General features: G+C 34.1%; 1 protein-coding gene across 1 annotated transcript; it reads right to left on the bottom strand.

Annotated features, from left to right (window-relative positions):
- Nucleotides 1–7,944: 7,944 nt before the first annotated feature.
- LOC145799343 (uncharacterized) lies at nucleotides 7,945–11,404 on the bottom strand. Its single transcript, XM_082888903.1, has 5 exons — nucleotides 10,553–11,404; nucleotides 9,628–9,962; nucleotides 8,978–9,241; nucleotides 8,750–8,840; nucleotides 7,945–8,661 (listed from the first exon to the last, which is right to left on the bottom strand). The coding sequence occupies exons 1-5, from the start codon at nucleotides 11,402–11,404 to the stop codon at nucleotides 7,945–7,947; spliced, it is 2,259 nt and encodes a 752-aa protein (XP_082745029.1).
- Between the last annotated feature and the right edge of the window lie 6,276 nt (nucleotides 11,405–17,680).

Genomic DNA, 17,680 nt, shown 5'->3' with positions numbered 1-17,680 from the left:
CTTATGTGTTTTGATGCAATTGTTTGGATTTGATTTATTTGTTTATTGTTTTATTTTTATTTTTATTTTTATTTTTCAGTGTAAGTGTATATCAAATCTCTTTATCTCTAAGTGTTTTGTGTAATACGGTTCATTATAATTTTTATTCTCTTCATTAATAGTGTTCAGGTTTTTTGGGGAAAAAAAAGTACAAAAAATAATCAGTGTTTGTAAAATTGATTTTTTGTATTTTTTTTTTTAAATTGTAAGTGTTTATCAAATCTCTTTATCTATTTCAGTTTTAAGAGTCAATGATTTAATTTGTTTGTTTAAAAAAAAACAAATTAAGTTTTTTTAAATTTTTTCAGTGTGTTTAGAAAATTTAGTGTTCTTCCATGATCATTTGAATTTGTATTTTTGTGTTTTTTTTTGTATATTACTGTTAATCATACTTTTCTTTGAAAATAAAAGATCTATTATGTTATCAGGGTCCTTCGGAAAAAAGAAAAAGAAAAAAGTATAGCATAAGTTTATATTCAATTTTTTATTTTTATTTTTAACAAAAAATTGCGAAGCATAAAATGTGTGCAATTGTTTGGACTTAGACTTAGACTTAAATAGTTTGGGGTTTTTTTGTTTCATTTTTAAAGCTTTAGTTTGTTTGTTTGTTTGTTTGTTTTTTTTTTTTAAGAAAATTGTTTTGTTTGTTTACTTTTGTGTGTTTAAAAAAAATTGATTTGTTTATTTAAAAAAATAGGACAGAAAATAATCAGTGTTCGTAGAATTGATTTTTTGTAAATTTGTTTTAATTTGTTTTTTTAAAGTTGTAAATATATATCAAATCTATTTATCTGTTTCAGTTTTAAGAGTCATTGTTTCGTTTGTTTGTTTAAAAAAAAAAAATTAAGCATTTAAATTTTTTTTTGAGTGTGTATAAACAATTTGTGTTCTTCAGCGATCATTTGAATTGTATTTGTGTAATTTTTTTTTTTTGTATATTACTGTTAATCATACTTTTAATAGAAAGTAAAAAGATCCATTATGTTACGAGGTTACTTCTTGAAGGGGGAAAAAAAAAATTTGTGAAGCATAAAATATGTGCAATTGTTTAGACTTAGACCTCGTTTAGAAACAAACTATTTTAATAATTTTTAAATTTTCCACGAAAAGATGTGCAAAAAAGTAAAATGTGGGATATGACAACTTATAGTAACTTTTTTGACTTTTTAATTAAAATAAAAAGTTTCCAAACATGGCCTTAGACTTAAATAGTTTCGTGTTTTTCGTGTTTCGCTTTTTAAAGCTTTTGTTTGTTTGTTTTTTTGTTAAATTGATTTGTTCATTTACTTTTGTGTGTGTTTAAGAAAATATGAATTTCCTATTATAATTCTAAACTGGCAGTTTAATTTAATTATAGCAAGGACTGTACCATTTGCCTTATGTGGGCCCACCTCAGGGTCAATCTTATAATTTAAATTAAATGATTTAATTTGTAGAGTCTGATCCATAAATTATTCATATAAAAAATATAACGGTACTTACGTATAGGTCTTAATAAGTGACTTATTGTCTAATAAATTTTATAAAAAAAATTTGTCATAAAAAAATGTCACTAATTATAAGTTTTAGCGACAATTTATAAAAATCATGACAAAAAAAAGTCACTAATTGTCAATTTTTAGCGACATATATAAAAAATTGTCACAAAAAAAAATATTTTTATCCACAATTTTATCAAGACTTATTTTCAATAGGACTTGATGGGAAATAAATCTAACTATTAGGACCTATTGATAGTTTACTCAAAATAAAAAAATATAGTTTGATCATATGCATACAAATATTTAATTAACTTAATTTTTTATATGAATAAAATTATCAAAAAAATTTACTAATTAAATAATTTAAATTATCGAAATAAACCCAATATGAACCCACGAGGTAAATTGTACCATTCAGTTCATTTATATATGTAGATTGAACCGAAGCCTGACTTTTTCAGTAATTTTTTTAAAAAATCTTAAAAGTTTTATATTTTTAGGTTCTATCGACTAGAGGAACCCGAAAAGTAAAAGATAAAAACAAAAAGTTTGAAAAAAATGATTATAAAAAAAAAAACCAAAAGCTAAAATAAGTTGATATTTTGACTTTTTTGTTGGCTCTTTTTTTTTTTAATTATTTATCTTTAGAGAAATTTTAATTTTATTTCTTTATTAATTTTCATTCTTCTACACTAGAGAGATCAAAAAGTAAGAAATTCTAACACAAATTTAAGAAAAAAATCACTATATATAATTTTAAAAAGATGTAACGTTTTTCGACTGATTGCCAAACAAGCCTAAGTGCCTAACAAAGGCTATATGAGAAAATTAAATAGAACTACTCATCGACTTGTAGCTATAAACCACAATTTTTGGGACGTGCTGTACAGACAATGGCCTTAATAAGCTCTCCTTCGACCTTTTATATATTTGAAAATATATTATTATATATCTATCTATCTATTCTATTATTAAAAAGCAACAGTTATTTTCGAGTCTTGAAGCCATTGTTACATGGCATTTAAATAGAGACTCAAGAAACTAATAATAACTAATCACTTCCGCATTCCCACTTTTTCACGTTTGTTTCTCACTTTTTCACGTTTGTTTCCAACCTATTGCGCAATTTCAAATTGAAGTAATTATCAGGATTTGTATATACTTGCTCTTTTGACAACTACCAAATCAACATCACAGATACAAAGTTAAGCATCACCAAAAATCAAAGGAATAAAAAAAGCAACTAAACATATAAGAGAGAGAGAGAGAGAGAGAGTACTTTCTTGCCAAAGAGAGACTGGGCGATGAAGCGAGAATGGTCCCAACGATGGTGGACTTGGTGAGATGCTTGAGAATATTCTCAGGCTTTCACGTTTGGTTTTTGGGTTTCTATTTATTTAAATTTTATATTAATATTTTAGTATTTTTTTTTTGTTTTTGTTTATGTATATCAAATCTTTTTAGCTATAATGGTTGATTTTCTTTGTGTATATTAAATTTGTTTCATTGTGACCGTTTAGTTTATTTTTTGGCGTGTTATAAGTGTTTTAAGTGTTTTGGGTTTGTATTTTTATATTTTTTTTTGTGTAGTACTATTAATTATACTTTTTATAGAAAATAAAAAGTTTCATTATATTATCAGCTTCCTTGGAAAGAGAAAAAAACATACAATAAAAGTTTATTATTATTTTTCTTTCTTTGTATATATCAAATCTGTTTCACTGTTTATTTATGTATATGTGTATCAAATCTCTTTGACAGTAAGTGTTCTAATAAGAGTATTGGGTTTGTAGTTTTTAAAAAAATTGCTTGTTTGGGTTCCTAAATTTTGTGTGTGTATGTTTTTTTTTAAAGAAAAGATTCAGTGTTATTAAAAACATTTAATAAAAAAAATTACTCTTTTTTATATTGTTTTTCCTTGCCCGTGCCAACTTAATTGGGATTGTGGAGGTTAGCTTTGATGCGTAGTACACTTCTCTGATTTGTTGATGTAATTGTGCATGTACTTTGCTTTTTTCATCAATAAATATTTTATTTTGCTGATCAAAAAAAAAAAAAAAGGTTTTACTATTATTTTTCTTTGTATATATGAATTCTTTTTGATTATAAGTGTTTTAAGTGCCTTGGGTTTATATATTTGAAAAAAATTTGTGTTTGTGTGGTTATAATTTATGTTTTCAAAAAATTGGTTTTTTGTTTTCTTACTTTTATGTGTGTTTTTAAAAAAACAATCCAGCATTCTTAAAATTTGTTGTTGTTGTTGTTGTTGTTTATTTATTTTTTAAAATAATGGTATTAAAATTTGATTTAAAAAAAAAAACAGCTGTTTGTTTTTTTTTTTTTTTTTTGCAGTTTTATTATTATTTTTATTTGTATATATCAAATCTTTTTTATTGTAAGTGTTCCAAGAGTATGGGTTTGTATTTTGATATTTTGTGTGTACACTATTAATTAAATTTTTTATTTTCTTCATTGAGAAGTAAAATAAAATAAAAAGTTTCATTATGTTAAAACGTTCCTTGGGAAAAAAATAGACTATTATTTTTCTTAGTTTATATCAACTCTATTTTACTGTAACTGTTATTTTTCTTTATGTAAATCAATCTTTTTTTTACTGTAAGTTTTTTTTTTTTTTTTTGGAGGGCTACTGTAAGTATTCTAAGAGTATTAGGTTTGAAATTTTTTTAAAAGAATATTTGTTTATTATTATTATTATTATTATTATTATTGTGCATGAGTTTTTTTTTATAAAAAAAAAAAACAAAACTCGGGTCACAACCGGAATTGCTATAAATTCAAAACACATAAAACATTGAATTTGAAACACACACACCGAAGTGAGCAAACAAACCAAAATTTAAAAAAAAAAAACAAACAAACAAACAAAAGCTTTAAAAAGTGAAACTGGAAAAACCCCAATTTATTTAAGTCAAGTCTAAGTCTAAATAATTGCACACATTTTATGCTTCGCAATTTTTTTTGGGAGATTTATTTATAAGTCTTATTTCGAACACTTATGGTATGTTAAGTCTTGTGTAATTTCTTATAGAGTTTCAAGTCCTATTTAGATAGGAATATATTCCACAAGATCCTATGAGTTGTAAATAAATGATATTAATATACTATTATACACTATAATGGCAAAACCATATACATAGATCATATGCATCAAACAACATAGTATTAGCAAACCATATATAGGATCTGTTTTTAGTTCTGGGTCTGTTTTGTGTCACATGAATTAACTGATAAATATACATCTTCACCCATAAATATTAGCAAACCAGAACTAAAAACTCTGAATGAAAATTGCAACACGATCAACTATTACAAAGACAAGATCAAATTATGCATCAAACAACATAGTATACAAGGTTATTAACACCTATTTTACTCCTCAACTTACATAATATTCCCGTAAGCTCCAACAAAAGCAAGAACTAAATTGAGAAGGGCTATTGAAAACTGTTCTAATAAAAGAAAATAAGGCGGCAGCAGAAGAATGGTATTTTTGACTTGTGGCTTTTAATTATCAGCTCTCAGAAGCTGTAAATCGACCTAGAGTTGTTGTGGATGTGAAGCGCTAGACAAGGAGAAGGGCAAAAAAAGGGCTCTCACATTTGGGCAAAAAAGGGCACTAGATAAGGAGAAGGGCAGAAAATAAGGTGGCAGCAGAAGAAGGGCTCTCAAAATAGATGCCTACAAAATTCACATTAAGCTAGGCATATTTCACCCTCATCAGCCAGCAAAAAGTTGACAGCCCATTCATCTCAAGTCATGCAAATTCTCTAGGAAATACAGTTAGTAATAATGTTGTTTAAAAAGGAAAAGAAACTCTTTGTGATTTTGCTCTTAACAAAGCAAAAATTCTGCTGTTTGTGGTTTACATGCAAATTTTGCTCTTAACAAAATTCTACTCTTAGCACTCTCCTTCCAAAAATTCTGCTCTTTCTGCTCTTAACAAAGCAACAATACAGTACGATTGAAGTTTTCTTCTTCATCTACTTTCCAAGAAAAGATGGGCTAATGCACCGTAATTTTTTCAAGGGCTTCACTAATTTACATGCAAATTTAATGAGAGAAAATATAAATAAATAAATAAAAATTGAAGATCTCGTCATGCAATGAGGAATGCTTTTACATAATTCCATTGAACATTCAAAAGATGTAAAGGTATGCAGAAGCTTTGTTTCATGCTAAATGTGCTTAAATCTAGTCTACATACATGGATGAAAGATATATAACTCTGTCATATATTGCTTAGTATAATAAATAAATAAACTACTAATACAAAAAAAAAATCCTGGTATACTCAAGCAGGTAAAGGAATACAAAACTTACGTTACAAATAACTTCCCATTTCTACCTCTAGAGCATCTCAAGTCCCAAAGCATAAATGATCCATCTCTTGCACCAGAAACAACAAGGTCTGTTGGATGGCAAGCAAGAAACAGTAAAAAACAAACTCAGAAGGATACCAAGAACAAGAAAATAAAATCAGCAACTTACCAGGGTTTGTTGGATGAGAACAGATGGATTTCACACTTCCTCTGTGCCTTAACAGTGTTGCAATACATTTCTTTTCTTGTGCATCTCACACCTTTATCTGTTCACAAGCAAAAGAAATATGTAATTGACCAATAAGCATGGAATGATTATAAACTAAATGCAAGTTGTTTGCGGATTATAATTTTAGCTTCTTGCTGATTTTACTGATGTGTTTTCATTTTGAATAACATGAAGCCTTATACTGTAGTCCTTGGACACGGGATTTTTTTTTTTTTTTTTGAACAAACACAGGATAATTTAATTTGGCATAATTTGGTTTCATTAACGTAACCAGTACTAGGGTCTGATTTGGTCATATAAATAGACATGAATACAAGTACTCGAAAACATAGCAAAGGCATTGTTCAAAAGTAATATTGATCTGAGCAAGCAACAATTACTAGAATTTAGATTAAGTTAGCATGCACTAATCATGTCCTATCATTTACCGAGTAAAATGCCATTTAGGCAAATGATAAATTCAAACATTGTCACTTACACTGTGATCACCTGAAGCTGTCAGAATATTAGCATCTTCCTGTACAAATTCAAACCATAACTAATGTTAGAAAATTACAAAAGGAGGCCAAAAAGGAGCAAGACTATTCAACATAGGTTTTTTTGTATCTTAGCTATTGATTGCCGCCATTTATGCATAGCATTCTAATCAACTCTAAGAAAGAAATCTCATTTGGGCTATCCCAGTGAAATTTTAAAATACCAGTGATGTGGAGAATATAAGATAAGTGTATAGTGACAAACTTAGAAGCATAGCATCCAATCTAGTGTTTTGGATGGTCCTAGAAGCATCAAAAAAGAAATTTTGACAATAACCATGCCAATATCAGATTGAAAACTTAATGCCCAATAAATATAAATGCATGGATCAGCACATTTAAGACTAAGATGAATATTGAACAGAGCATCCCCATTTCAAGTATTTAATGCACAAAGCCAAAAACAGTAATCCACTCGCAAAAACTGGAAATCATGAAATACCTTGATCCAGCATACATCGAATATGGCATTTTCATGAGCAACCCATTCATTAACCCTAGCTTTTTCTGCAAATTAGTGGTACAGATTTCAATACGCCTTGAAAAAATATATAATAATACCCTACAGCCAATTCATATCCCAACTATGTAATACCAATTCATTCTCTAATAAAACAGTAGCCAATTCATTCTATGTGTGATTACAGACCAAGGTGATTTCCAGATTTGGACAAAAAAAAAACAAATTATTTGACGAGCACCAGATTTTCTTATTATAACTATAATAATTTCATAGAATTTTCAGAATTTTCAGATTTCCAGATACAGACCAAAGTGATTTCCAGATTTTCAGATTTGCAGATACAGACCAAGGTGATTTCCAAAATTGGACAAAAACCAAATTATTTGACGAGCACTAGATTTTCTTATTATAACTATAGAATTTTCATAGAATTTTCAGAATTTTCAGATTTCCACATTTTTCAGATTTCCAGATTCCAGATTTCAGATTTCTAGATTTACAGAGTTTGCAGACCAAAGTGATTTCCAGATTTTCATATTTCAGATTTCCAAATTTCATATTTTCAGAATTTTCAGAATTCCAGATTTTCTTATTATAACTATAGAATTTTCATAATAATAGAAGTTTGACGAGCACCAATTGTTCCAAAAAAAAAAAAACTCATTCGTGATAGTGTTTTATATCAGGACATATTGACATTTACAAAGATAGATCCCCTTCATTATAATGAGTTTCCTTTGCATTTGTGCACCAATTAAACATTCGCATTGCTCTAATTATGACATGAATTATAGCATGATATACATCAAGATTCTACATCAACATCTGTATCAAAATCACTTTGTAGGTCATATTCTTAGTCTATGTCGTCACCCTCTCTCATTAATCCATCTTCATCATCACAGATGAAGGCATCATATGTAACACCCTTGGCTTGTACACCTCTGATAGATTGCAACACTACCATTGGAATAATTTCAGATTCAATATCATGTCGACGCAAAACCACATCATTATCAATAGCCATAGTAGGTACGACCTTGGTGGTTTCTTCTTGTTGGAACACATCATCAGGTTGTACGACATCCATCTCTGGCACATCCCAAATTCCTCGATGTTGAAACTTTTCTACAACTCTCCAATTGGTACCTAATTTGGTGTCATTAACATAGAATACTTGTTCAACTTGACATGGTAATACAAATAAGTCATCTTTGTACCATTGACTTGTTACATCAACTGTTGTGAAATGTGGTTCTACACGCATAGTTCTACTACTACCGGTGTTAAACCATTCACATTGGAACAATACAATCCGACGTCTGAACAAATAGTTCAGTTCCCACACTCTGCACAAGTGTCCATAGAAGTGTATCAATTGGCCTTCATGCTCCCCTTCCACGACTAATCCACTATTCTGACTTTTCCAACGGTTGTCACGGTCGATAGTATGATAACGGACACCATTACAAATACATCCTGAATATATGTTCACTAAGCCACTAGGACCATTGGCTAATGACCACATATCATCAGTTGCTTCGAGGGAAACTTGGCTCCGCAATTCATTCATCTACATGAAGAACATGTGTCATGTTATAAGCATGCGTGATATTTACGTAATGTACGATCTATGGTAGGATATGAGAATACTAGTTTACATGATCTTTGAACCATTTAGTGAATTCTTTCCGATGTCTGTTTTCGATGTCGAACGCACCAGCTCTTTGGTGTAACAAGTTCTTATGCTCCCTAGTTACAAGAAATGCGATTCAAAAATATTTACTAAGATAAAGACTAATCAATTTACAACAAAAACATTATAAATACGTTTGAAGGATTCATACTCTACATGTTTATCCACTTCTGTGCTATTGTGTAGGACAAACCAATGAGCCAACTCGCGTTCAGCTACGGACACATCGAACACCCTTGTCATTAGACCAAAGGGACGTACAGTTTGAGTGAATACCGCCAACCCTGGGCCACGGTCACCCATGTTATAATTCCTTTCTGGGTGGTTAAACAATGTATCAACTCCATCCAAATACATTGAACAAAATGTTGTACATTCTTTGGAAATGTAAGCCTCGGCAATAGAACCTTCAGGATGAGCTTTGTTGGCCACAAACCCTTTTAGACAGCCAAGCAACCTAATTTTGCAAGCCGATGACAATGTTATACTGCAATCTTTATATCAGCAGTAAAGCATTAATTAAAATTTGACAGTAATATGAGGGCTGAGTTAATACCTCTGAATTGGATACATCTATCGATATTGCACTAGGCCTCCAAGCATAGCCTCTCGAGGCAAGCGAATTGCCAAGTGGACCATGACATCAAAAAAAGTCGGCGGGAAAATCATCTCAAGCTTACAAAGTATGAGTACGATTTGTTCATCCAATTTATGCAAATCTGAACGCCTCAATGTCTTTGAACACAATTGTTTGAATAAATTTCCTAACTTAAAAAGTGTCGTTCCGATTTCCTTATTAAGGTAGCCACGCATCCCAATTGGAAGAAGTCGTTGTATAAGGACATGACTGTCATGACTTTTGAGGCCAGATAATTTTTCGCTTGCGCGGTCACGCAATTGGAGATATTTGCTGCATAGCCATCAGGGTATTTCATTGATTTCAAGAAATCACAAAAGCCTTCTCTCTCTTTCACAGACAATGTGTACAATGTGGGAGGCTTCTCAAAGGACCCATTAGAACGCCTCTTCAAGTGTAATTCTTTACGTATTTTCATATCCTCCAAATCTAAGCGTGTTTTGTCTGTGTCCTTGTTCTTTCCATCTACACTCAAAAGTGTCCCAACGACATTGTCACATATATTCTTTTCAATATGCATGACATCAAGATTGTGTCGAAGCTTCAACATTTTCCAATAGGGTAAGTCAAACATAATGCTTCTCTTGCTCCAATTCAAATTTTGATGTTCATTCCTTTGTCGTTTTCGATTTTGTGGGTGCTTTCCATACGGCTTGTAAGTCCTAGAATCAATTTGCTCTAGTATTTGGTCCCCCGATAAGTCCAAAGGTTTGGACCTATGCTCCGTTTGACCATTGAAGAGCTTACTTGTTCGCTAAGTGTGGTTCTCAAGCAAGTGGCGACGAGCACCCATATACCCTATTTTACTCCGTAATCCCTGGGACGATGCATTATTGTTACAATTAGGGCAAGCCAAGTAACCCTTTGTACTCCACCTTGACATGTTACCGTCCGCAGGGAAGTCATTTGTGGTCCACATTACCGCCGCATGCATTCTAAAAATTGCCCATTCGATGCATCATATGTTTGCACATCATGCTCCCACAAATTCTTCAATTCTTCTATTAATGGTTGCAAGTAAACATCAATGTCTCTTCCAAGTGCCGAACGTCCGGGAATAAGCAATGACATCATGCAATATGGCTCTTTCATGCACTTCCACGGTGGGAGATTGTAAGCCATTAAGATTACGGGCCACATGCTATATGATGTGCTCATATTTCCAAATGGATTGAAACCATCTGTTACCAGCCCTAGCCTTACATTTCGAGAGTCATCAGAAAACGTCGGTTGTTGCTTATCAAAGTCCTTCCATGCTTCACCATCGGCCGGGTGCCTTAATATGTCATCATCCACACGCTTCTCATTGTGCCATCTCATATCTGTGGTTGTTCTTTTGGACATATAAAGTCTTTTTAACCTCGGTATCAAAGGAAAGTACCGCAATACCTTGTGTGGAATCTTTTTACCACCATCATCGTTCAACTTGTATCTACACGCGTCACATGTAGGGCATTTCTCCAAATTAGCACTATCTTTCCAAAATAGTGCACAATCATTCTTGCATGAATGAATTGTTTCATGTCCCAATCCCAAGTCACGTAAGAACTTCTTAGCATCATAGAGTGTCCATGGAACTGTTTGATCACATTCTAGTAGAATGTCCTTGAATACCTGCATAACCATATCGAATGACTTGTTGCTCCATTTATTGTACACCTTCACATGAAGCATCTTAATAACGAATGATAAAACAGAAAACTTTTCACATGTCAGGTAAACTTTGTGTTGTGCATCTTCGAATAACCTAGTGAACTTATGCAAATCCTCTCTCTCCAAACCATTAGGTTCTTCGTCGGTATGATCATCCATAAGACCACTCACGTAAATTTCTTCTAACATAATAGGCAATTCATCCATGGGCGGATCATCGATATATGTCATACATTCTCCACTACCTGGACATTGGTCATTTGATACACTAGGACCAGACACGAGAACATGTTCCCTGTGGTGCACCCAAGTTATATACGAAGATGTCATTCCTCTTCAGATCAAGTGCATCCACACAACTTGTCTGCTATATTTTGTGCCATTAATGCAATCGACACAGGGACACCTAATTTCATCATCTACGCCTACATTTGCCGTAGCAAAATCAAGGAATGACTTCACCTCTTGTTGATACTCTTTACTTGTCAACCAATTATTTATCGTCATCCAGCTCTTGTCCATTTTGTCACCTACAACTCACACAAAGATTAACCGAGGAACAAATGAGAACACGCATTTCAAGTTGAGATATATTATGTTGTTTTTCATTCACTATTTGGCTTGTCACATAAATCTGTTTTAGGGTGGGACTTTATGACATGAATTGTTCTAAAACAATGCATAATTATGGAGGTTAATTTTAGAACTGACCCATAATTTTGGACCACTAGATAGCATAACTAGTAGAGCACTAGTACTAGTGAAACCATATGGTCAATAATAGAATGATATATCAAAAGAATCAAAACCATTTTCATGCTCTCAGCAGTGTGTGTGCATGACATGATAAGCATTTTATGGTCACTGTCTCAACTATTTTGAGTTGCATAGTTAGAAGGCCAAAGAGAAGAGGTATTCAGGGATTCTTCATTCTTGCTAAGTTGAATAACTGGTCTGAGTCTTATTTGTAGTTTGCAAACAATATAATATTTTTATCTATAAATGTAAGTAATGGAAACTTTGGGAACTTAACTCATATTCAAGGGCCTATTGAGATGCATCAATTTGCTCAAGATAACCAAGGGAAACACTCCATATGACACTAACATACCTACTGAAAGGAGCATTATAATGCAAGAAACTATGCCTCTGTTCTGTAGGCTCACTGACCGCAAATACACTTTGGGGGCCTTCCTTTAGGAAACAACACTTTGCCTAAGCAACAACTTTGGGCAAAAACTGGACTACTAAGGTTGGCAGCCGAATATTTTAAGGTTGTTTGGACTACTAAGGTTGAATAAATTTCATCAATTTAGCCTCATTCGATTGGTTATAACCTGACAAACTTAGTTTGTTCGGTCATTTGAGTTCATTCGGCCTTGGTTATCTAAAAAAAAAACCAAAAAAAAAAAAAATTCAAAAACAGTTGTTGAGGTAAAGAAGGGTTGTTGCTGGGTGATGGTGGAGGTACAAAAGGAGGTTGAGGGTAGTAAAGAAGGCTGCTGATGGTCGGGGTGGTAAAAGAAAAGGTTTTTCGAAGAAAAAGTTGTGATAAGGGTGGGAGTCCAAAGAAATGGATATTTTGGAGATTATGGTGGGGTGTAAAGAAAAAGGAGGGAACCAATTTGGATAGTGAGGGTCAAAACAAATGGGAGTCTTAATTAAGAAAATAAGTACAAGCTAATAGCAACACTCATTTAGAAATGCCTTATAAGTTACTAAAATTACATAACACTCCTTGTCAAAGTTATAAATTATTTGGGAGGCAACTTACCTCCAATTTATTAATTGGACTAGAAGAGCAATTTGAAGATTTGTGAGCTTATTTCGACTATGTTTCAGTGATTTGAACTATTTAAAATCTAATATCTCCTGAATAGATCATTCATATAAAAAATCAAATTGATCGAATGTTGATAATTATATGTTTGAATCATGTTAACCCACAAATCCCCAATTAATGGACTGGAGGTAAGTTGTCTCCTAATTTTAACCGATCAAAGAGATGTTTTTGCGTATTGAGCAACTCTAGCAGTTATTATTCACCTGCGTTATTGCTAAAATTTTGGTGAGATGACACAAAAAACACATTTTAGCAATGTGTTATTTATCTTACACAACGAATGTATGACAAGCTAATTACGTCAATGTTCTGATTGAGGCATTTGAGTTGAATCTGAATTTATATATATATAAATAATATCAAACCTCATTGTATAGCAGTTCATACATAAACAAATAGATCTTCGCTGTCACTTTTATTATTCCAATTTTGTAATTAAGAGCTTGTTTTAACCATAGAATGCCCATCCTAAGTAAGACAACTATGATTGAGTTGAATGGTACAAAAACTGACCAGACAGATTTTGGGCAACTCAATGACATACTGACCACTGTGATTTGTAGATGCACAAATTGTGTCCCAATTCCTAACCCTATCTGCACAACTCAAGCTTCTCAAAATTTTGCAAAATAGCAGAAATAAGAGACAAAATCTGGCAGACTTGGCTAGTAGTTTTGTGAATTCCACAAAAGTATCAACCTCAATTATAGCCTTTCCTAAATGTCATGAAAAGGTATTGCATTTGAGCAAGACTTGGCAATATTCTGAAACCTGACTCCATATTTTCATAAATTGTGTATTTTTAGGTAGTGAATGTCAGATGCAAGTTGATTTTGGGCAACTCAATGACATACTGACCACTGTGATTTGTAGATGCACAAATTGTGTCCCAATTCCAAACCCTATCTGCACAACTCACCCTTTCTTTTCCTTTTATTACCACTTTATTACCAACTCAAATGCCTCAATCACATTTCAATAACAATGCCCTAAGTGTTAATTTCAATCACATTTTAAAAAAAAATGCCATAATTTTCAACATTTCCTACAAGCCTTTTCTGTGTGTTTTCACATATATAGATATATGTATGTGTAGACACCCCATTTTTGACCGTCCTCAAGACTTGGACATCACCATTTGAACACTCGGTGATTATCCATGTTTATGTTCGTCTTGAGTTCCCGGAAGCCTTGGCAGCGCGCCTCGTCACAAGACCTCTCGACTCGACTGTTTTGTGCTTGGTTTGACACCAAACACTTGTGTTTTGCCTTTGAGAGGCAGGGTAGGGCTTGTAGACCATCCCCACCCATCATCGGCCGTGGCTTGAGGCCATCGACTGTGTTTTGTGGCCACCGACCAAATATTTGGCCGGCGGGCACTATAGATAGCCGGTCGGCTATCTTTTTTTGGTCAATTGCATCTTTGGCCGGCCGACTACTGTGCATCTGCTTTTGCAGATATTTTAATACAGCTGGCTTGCATTTTGCTCCCCTCCATACACGTGTATGGAGGGATGGCTTCCTTGTTAGCTTCTTGAGTAAGCTTTACAAGATTGGCTTCTCTATAAGAGGAGCCCTTCTCCCTTGTTGAAGAGGGGAGACATTTTAGACAGCCATTTTTAGGGTTTGAGTTCTAGGGTTAGGGCTTGTCTATATACTAGCTCTATATCTCTCTTCCTCTTGTGTTTAGTGTGTGTGTTTAGGCTCATTATTGCATATAAACACATAGTGTTACACCTTTTCTTGGTTCTGAAGGACCAGAGGTCTGTTCTTGGAATTTTGGGGCTGGTTTGAGCTCAAGGAAGCAGCTGGTCCACCATTTGTGAAGAAGGTCTTCAAGGGTAAGAAGTTTGTCCCTTTATTTCCCATTTTTGCGTTGTATTTTTACCTACTTTGCAATTGTTTTTGTGTTTAGTATATAACATAAAAAAGTTCTGTGTTTAGGCCCTTTAAATAGTTTGTTTAGAGTGTTTTGTGGTTTGAGGTTGTTTGACCCCTCTTAAGCCTTGTAAGGCTCCATTTTGTGCTATTTTGAGTGAGCTTCGGGACTTTGGTGTTTGGGCCTCCTCACTACTAAAATCTTGAGGGATTTCAGTGGCAAGGATGGTGCCTTGAAGTCCCAAGAAGGGGAGCGCCACCCCCCTCTCCTTATTGTCCTTAAAAAGGGCCATTTTTGCCTCTTTAATGAGCACCTAGCTAAGCCTCATGTTGACCATGCCTTGGCTGTTACTTATGCTTATTTTTCCATGAATTAGCATCGTTGTATGTTGGTTTTGGTACACCATGCATGCTTAGCATACCTACCATGTAATGCCATGTTTAGGCCTTAACATGCCTTAGGTTGTAAACCATGGTTCTAGCATGTTTTAGGCCTAGCTTTGTGAAGTTTTTGTGCTTATTTTTCCATGTTTGAGGTCTGTCTTTAGTCATTTTGGTCGGCCATGACATGCATTATATACCCCCTTTGCATTTTAGGTTTGTTGGCCTTAAGTGCGTGAGTGTGTAGCATGCATTACTTGCTTTATTTCAGTGGTTTGGCACCATTTGTAGCATCATTTCAGTCCCTTTGACATGCTTGTATGCTTGCCTTGGACACCTCTCTAATGCTTTGAAAGCTTGTGTTGTATGCTCCATGTTTTGGTCATTGTGTATGCTTTTGAATTCAAGCCATTTAGATGCCATCTAAGGGGTCTTTTGGGCTTTGTTTTATGTGCTAAAACTCTGTTTTTGGTCATTTAGGTCTTGCCATGTGTGGTCATATCAAGTGTAGTTCAATACTTCATTAGCTTGCCTTGAATGTTTGGGCCATTTGTTGCATGTTTAGCTTATCTTGTTTGCTTGGTTTGGCACCATGTTCTTGCATGATTTTCAAAGCTTAATGCATGCCCCATGTCCATGATTACTCCCTTTTAAGTGTGCTTAAAAGATGCCCTTTGATGCTTAAGTGTTTAGGCCTTAACATGTGCATGTGTGTATGTGTGTTTGGTCCCATCTTTTTAAGCTTTGGCCACTGTTTTGGACCTAACTTAGAGCCGCCCAATTAGTGTAAGTCCATCCCTTGTATGCCATTCAAGTGCTATTACATTATCTCATGTTTGCATGCTTTGGTTGCATGTGTTGCATGCTTGAAATCATTTGCATTTGGAATGCATTCCCTTGGTCAAATTACTAGCATGTTGCATGATTAGATTACATCTTGCATGCTCTAAGTAGTTTGCATAGTTGTGGCATGCTTGTTTGCCTTGTTGCTTAGATTGTGAACCTAATGTGCATTGCATGTTTGCATGCTCCCTTTTATACCATGTTGCATGTTAGTTAACATGCTTAGGTTGCATTGAACATGCATGCCTTGTCCCTTGATTTAGTGATAGGGATTGGGCCCTTATGTGTTTGCGTGCATTATATTTGAAATCAAAGTGCACACTTGATTCTTTGGGCCATCACGCATTAAATTGCGCGATTGATGGTCCGAGAACCAAGGACCATATCCCTTTAAGTCGTACACATGATGAGGGATAGGATTGGGGCATACATTGCTGGAATTGCATTGCCATGCTATGCCTTGCCCTCTGCTGCTGTCAATTGCAGGTTCTGCAGACATTCTTTGCCGACCGGCAATATTTAGTGCCGACCGGCAATCCATTGGTGGCCGATAGCTCCACCAACAGCCAATGATCATATACCACTGCCGGTGGCTATTCTACTCAGCCGGTGGGGTCTCCCAATGTCCAAGGAAGTAATTCTGAGACTTTGACAGTCTTCAAAGAGGCAGAGCAGGGAAAACAGAGGCAGCCTATGCATGGCAGTGCACTTCCGAGCAGGACCGAGCATGCATTGCATTGGGCTCTCTTCTCGAGGCAGTTTATCTGTTTTCCATAGATTAGTTAAATTGCTTAGCTAATTAGTTGGCCTGTAATATTTAATTAGCTTGTAGGTTAATTATCTGTAATATTTATTCGGTCCCTCCGAGCAAGGGCAAATTTGTAATAAGTGTGGGTGAGTGTGTGCATGTCTCCCAACCCCCACTTCTTTCTTCCCTTTTATTTACCCGCTTATGAAGGTAGATTAGGGCATGTTTAAATTAGCATACCTTATGCTATGCATGCGTGCATCCATACATTTGTCTTGCATGCACCGGGCTCGGTACATCATGCTAACTGCATTTGTACTTCAATTCCAAATTGAATACGTGCATCAATTGATTGCATTTCACATGCCATGTTTAGGTTAGCCGAGCCTACTCTAAATTGCATCCTGTATGTGTTGCATTAGTCAATTTGACATGAACTAGGACCATGCATGTTGGCTAACTAGTTTATTGTTTTGGCACGGAGTACGATGTAAGTATTTTCATGCTTTAGCATATCGCATGCGTGTGAATGCTATCATGACAGCATGCTTACCATGTGGCTAGATGCTTATGTGATAAACTGTTTGAATGTCTGTGGGTGAAGGTTGGATTGTCTGAGTTGGAAAAACTCGTTGAAATCCGTATTTTAGCCTACTTGGGAGTAGCAAATTCCAAAGTGTTTTTCAAGACAAATGGATATGCAATGCTTATTTCCAAATTAGGCAATCTAGTCTATACTTGTTTGCGGTGCGCATAACATAGTAATTCTAGGCTAATAACTGGAATAAGAACATATAATGTTTTCAAAAACGGATATCATGGTTAGTAGAAGCCGATCTTCGGATCGGGCGAGAGGGGGTGCTCATAGTTGACCTTCCCCAATCGTACCCAAGTTCCCGAGCCGAGGCAACTT

Source organism: Camellia sinensis, chromosome 9 (genome assembly GCF_055761805.1).
Source record: "Camellia sinensis isolate YWXY chromosome 9, ASM5576180v1, whole genome shotgun sequence".
Lineage (NCBI taxonomy): Eukaryota > Viridiplantae > Streptophyta > Magnoliopsida > Ericales > Theaceae > Camellia > Camellia sinensis.
The sequence above is the reverse complement of the archived record's forward strand: the minus strand, read 5'-3'. Positions and strand labels throughout refer to the sequence as shown.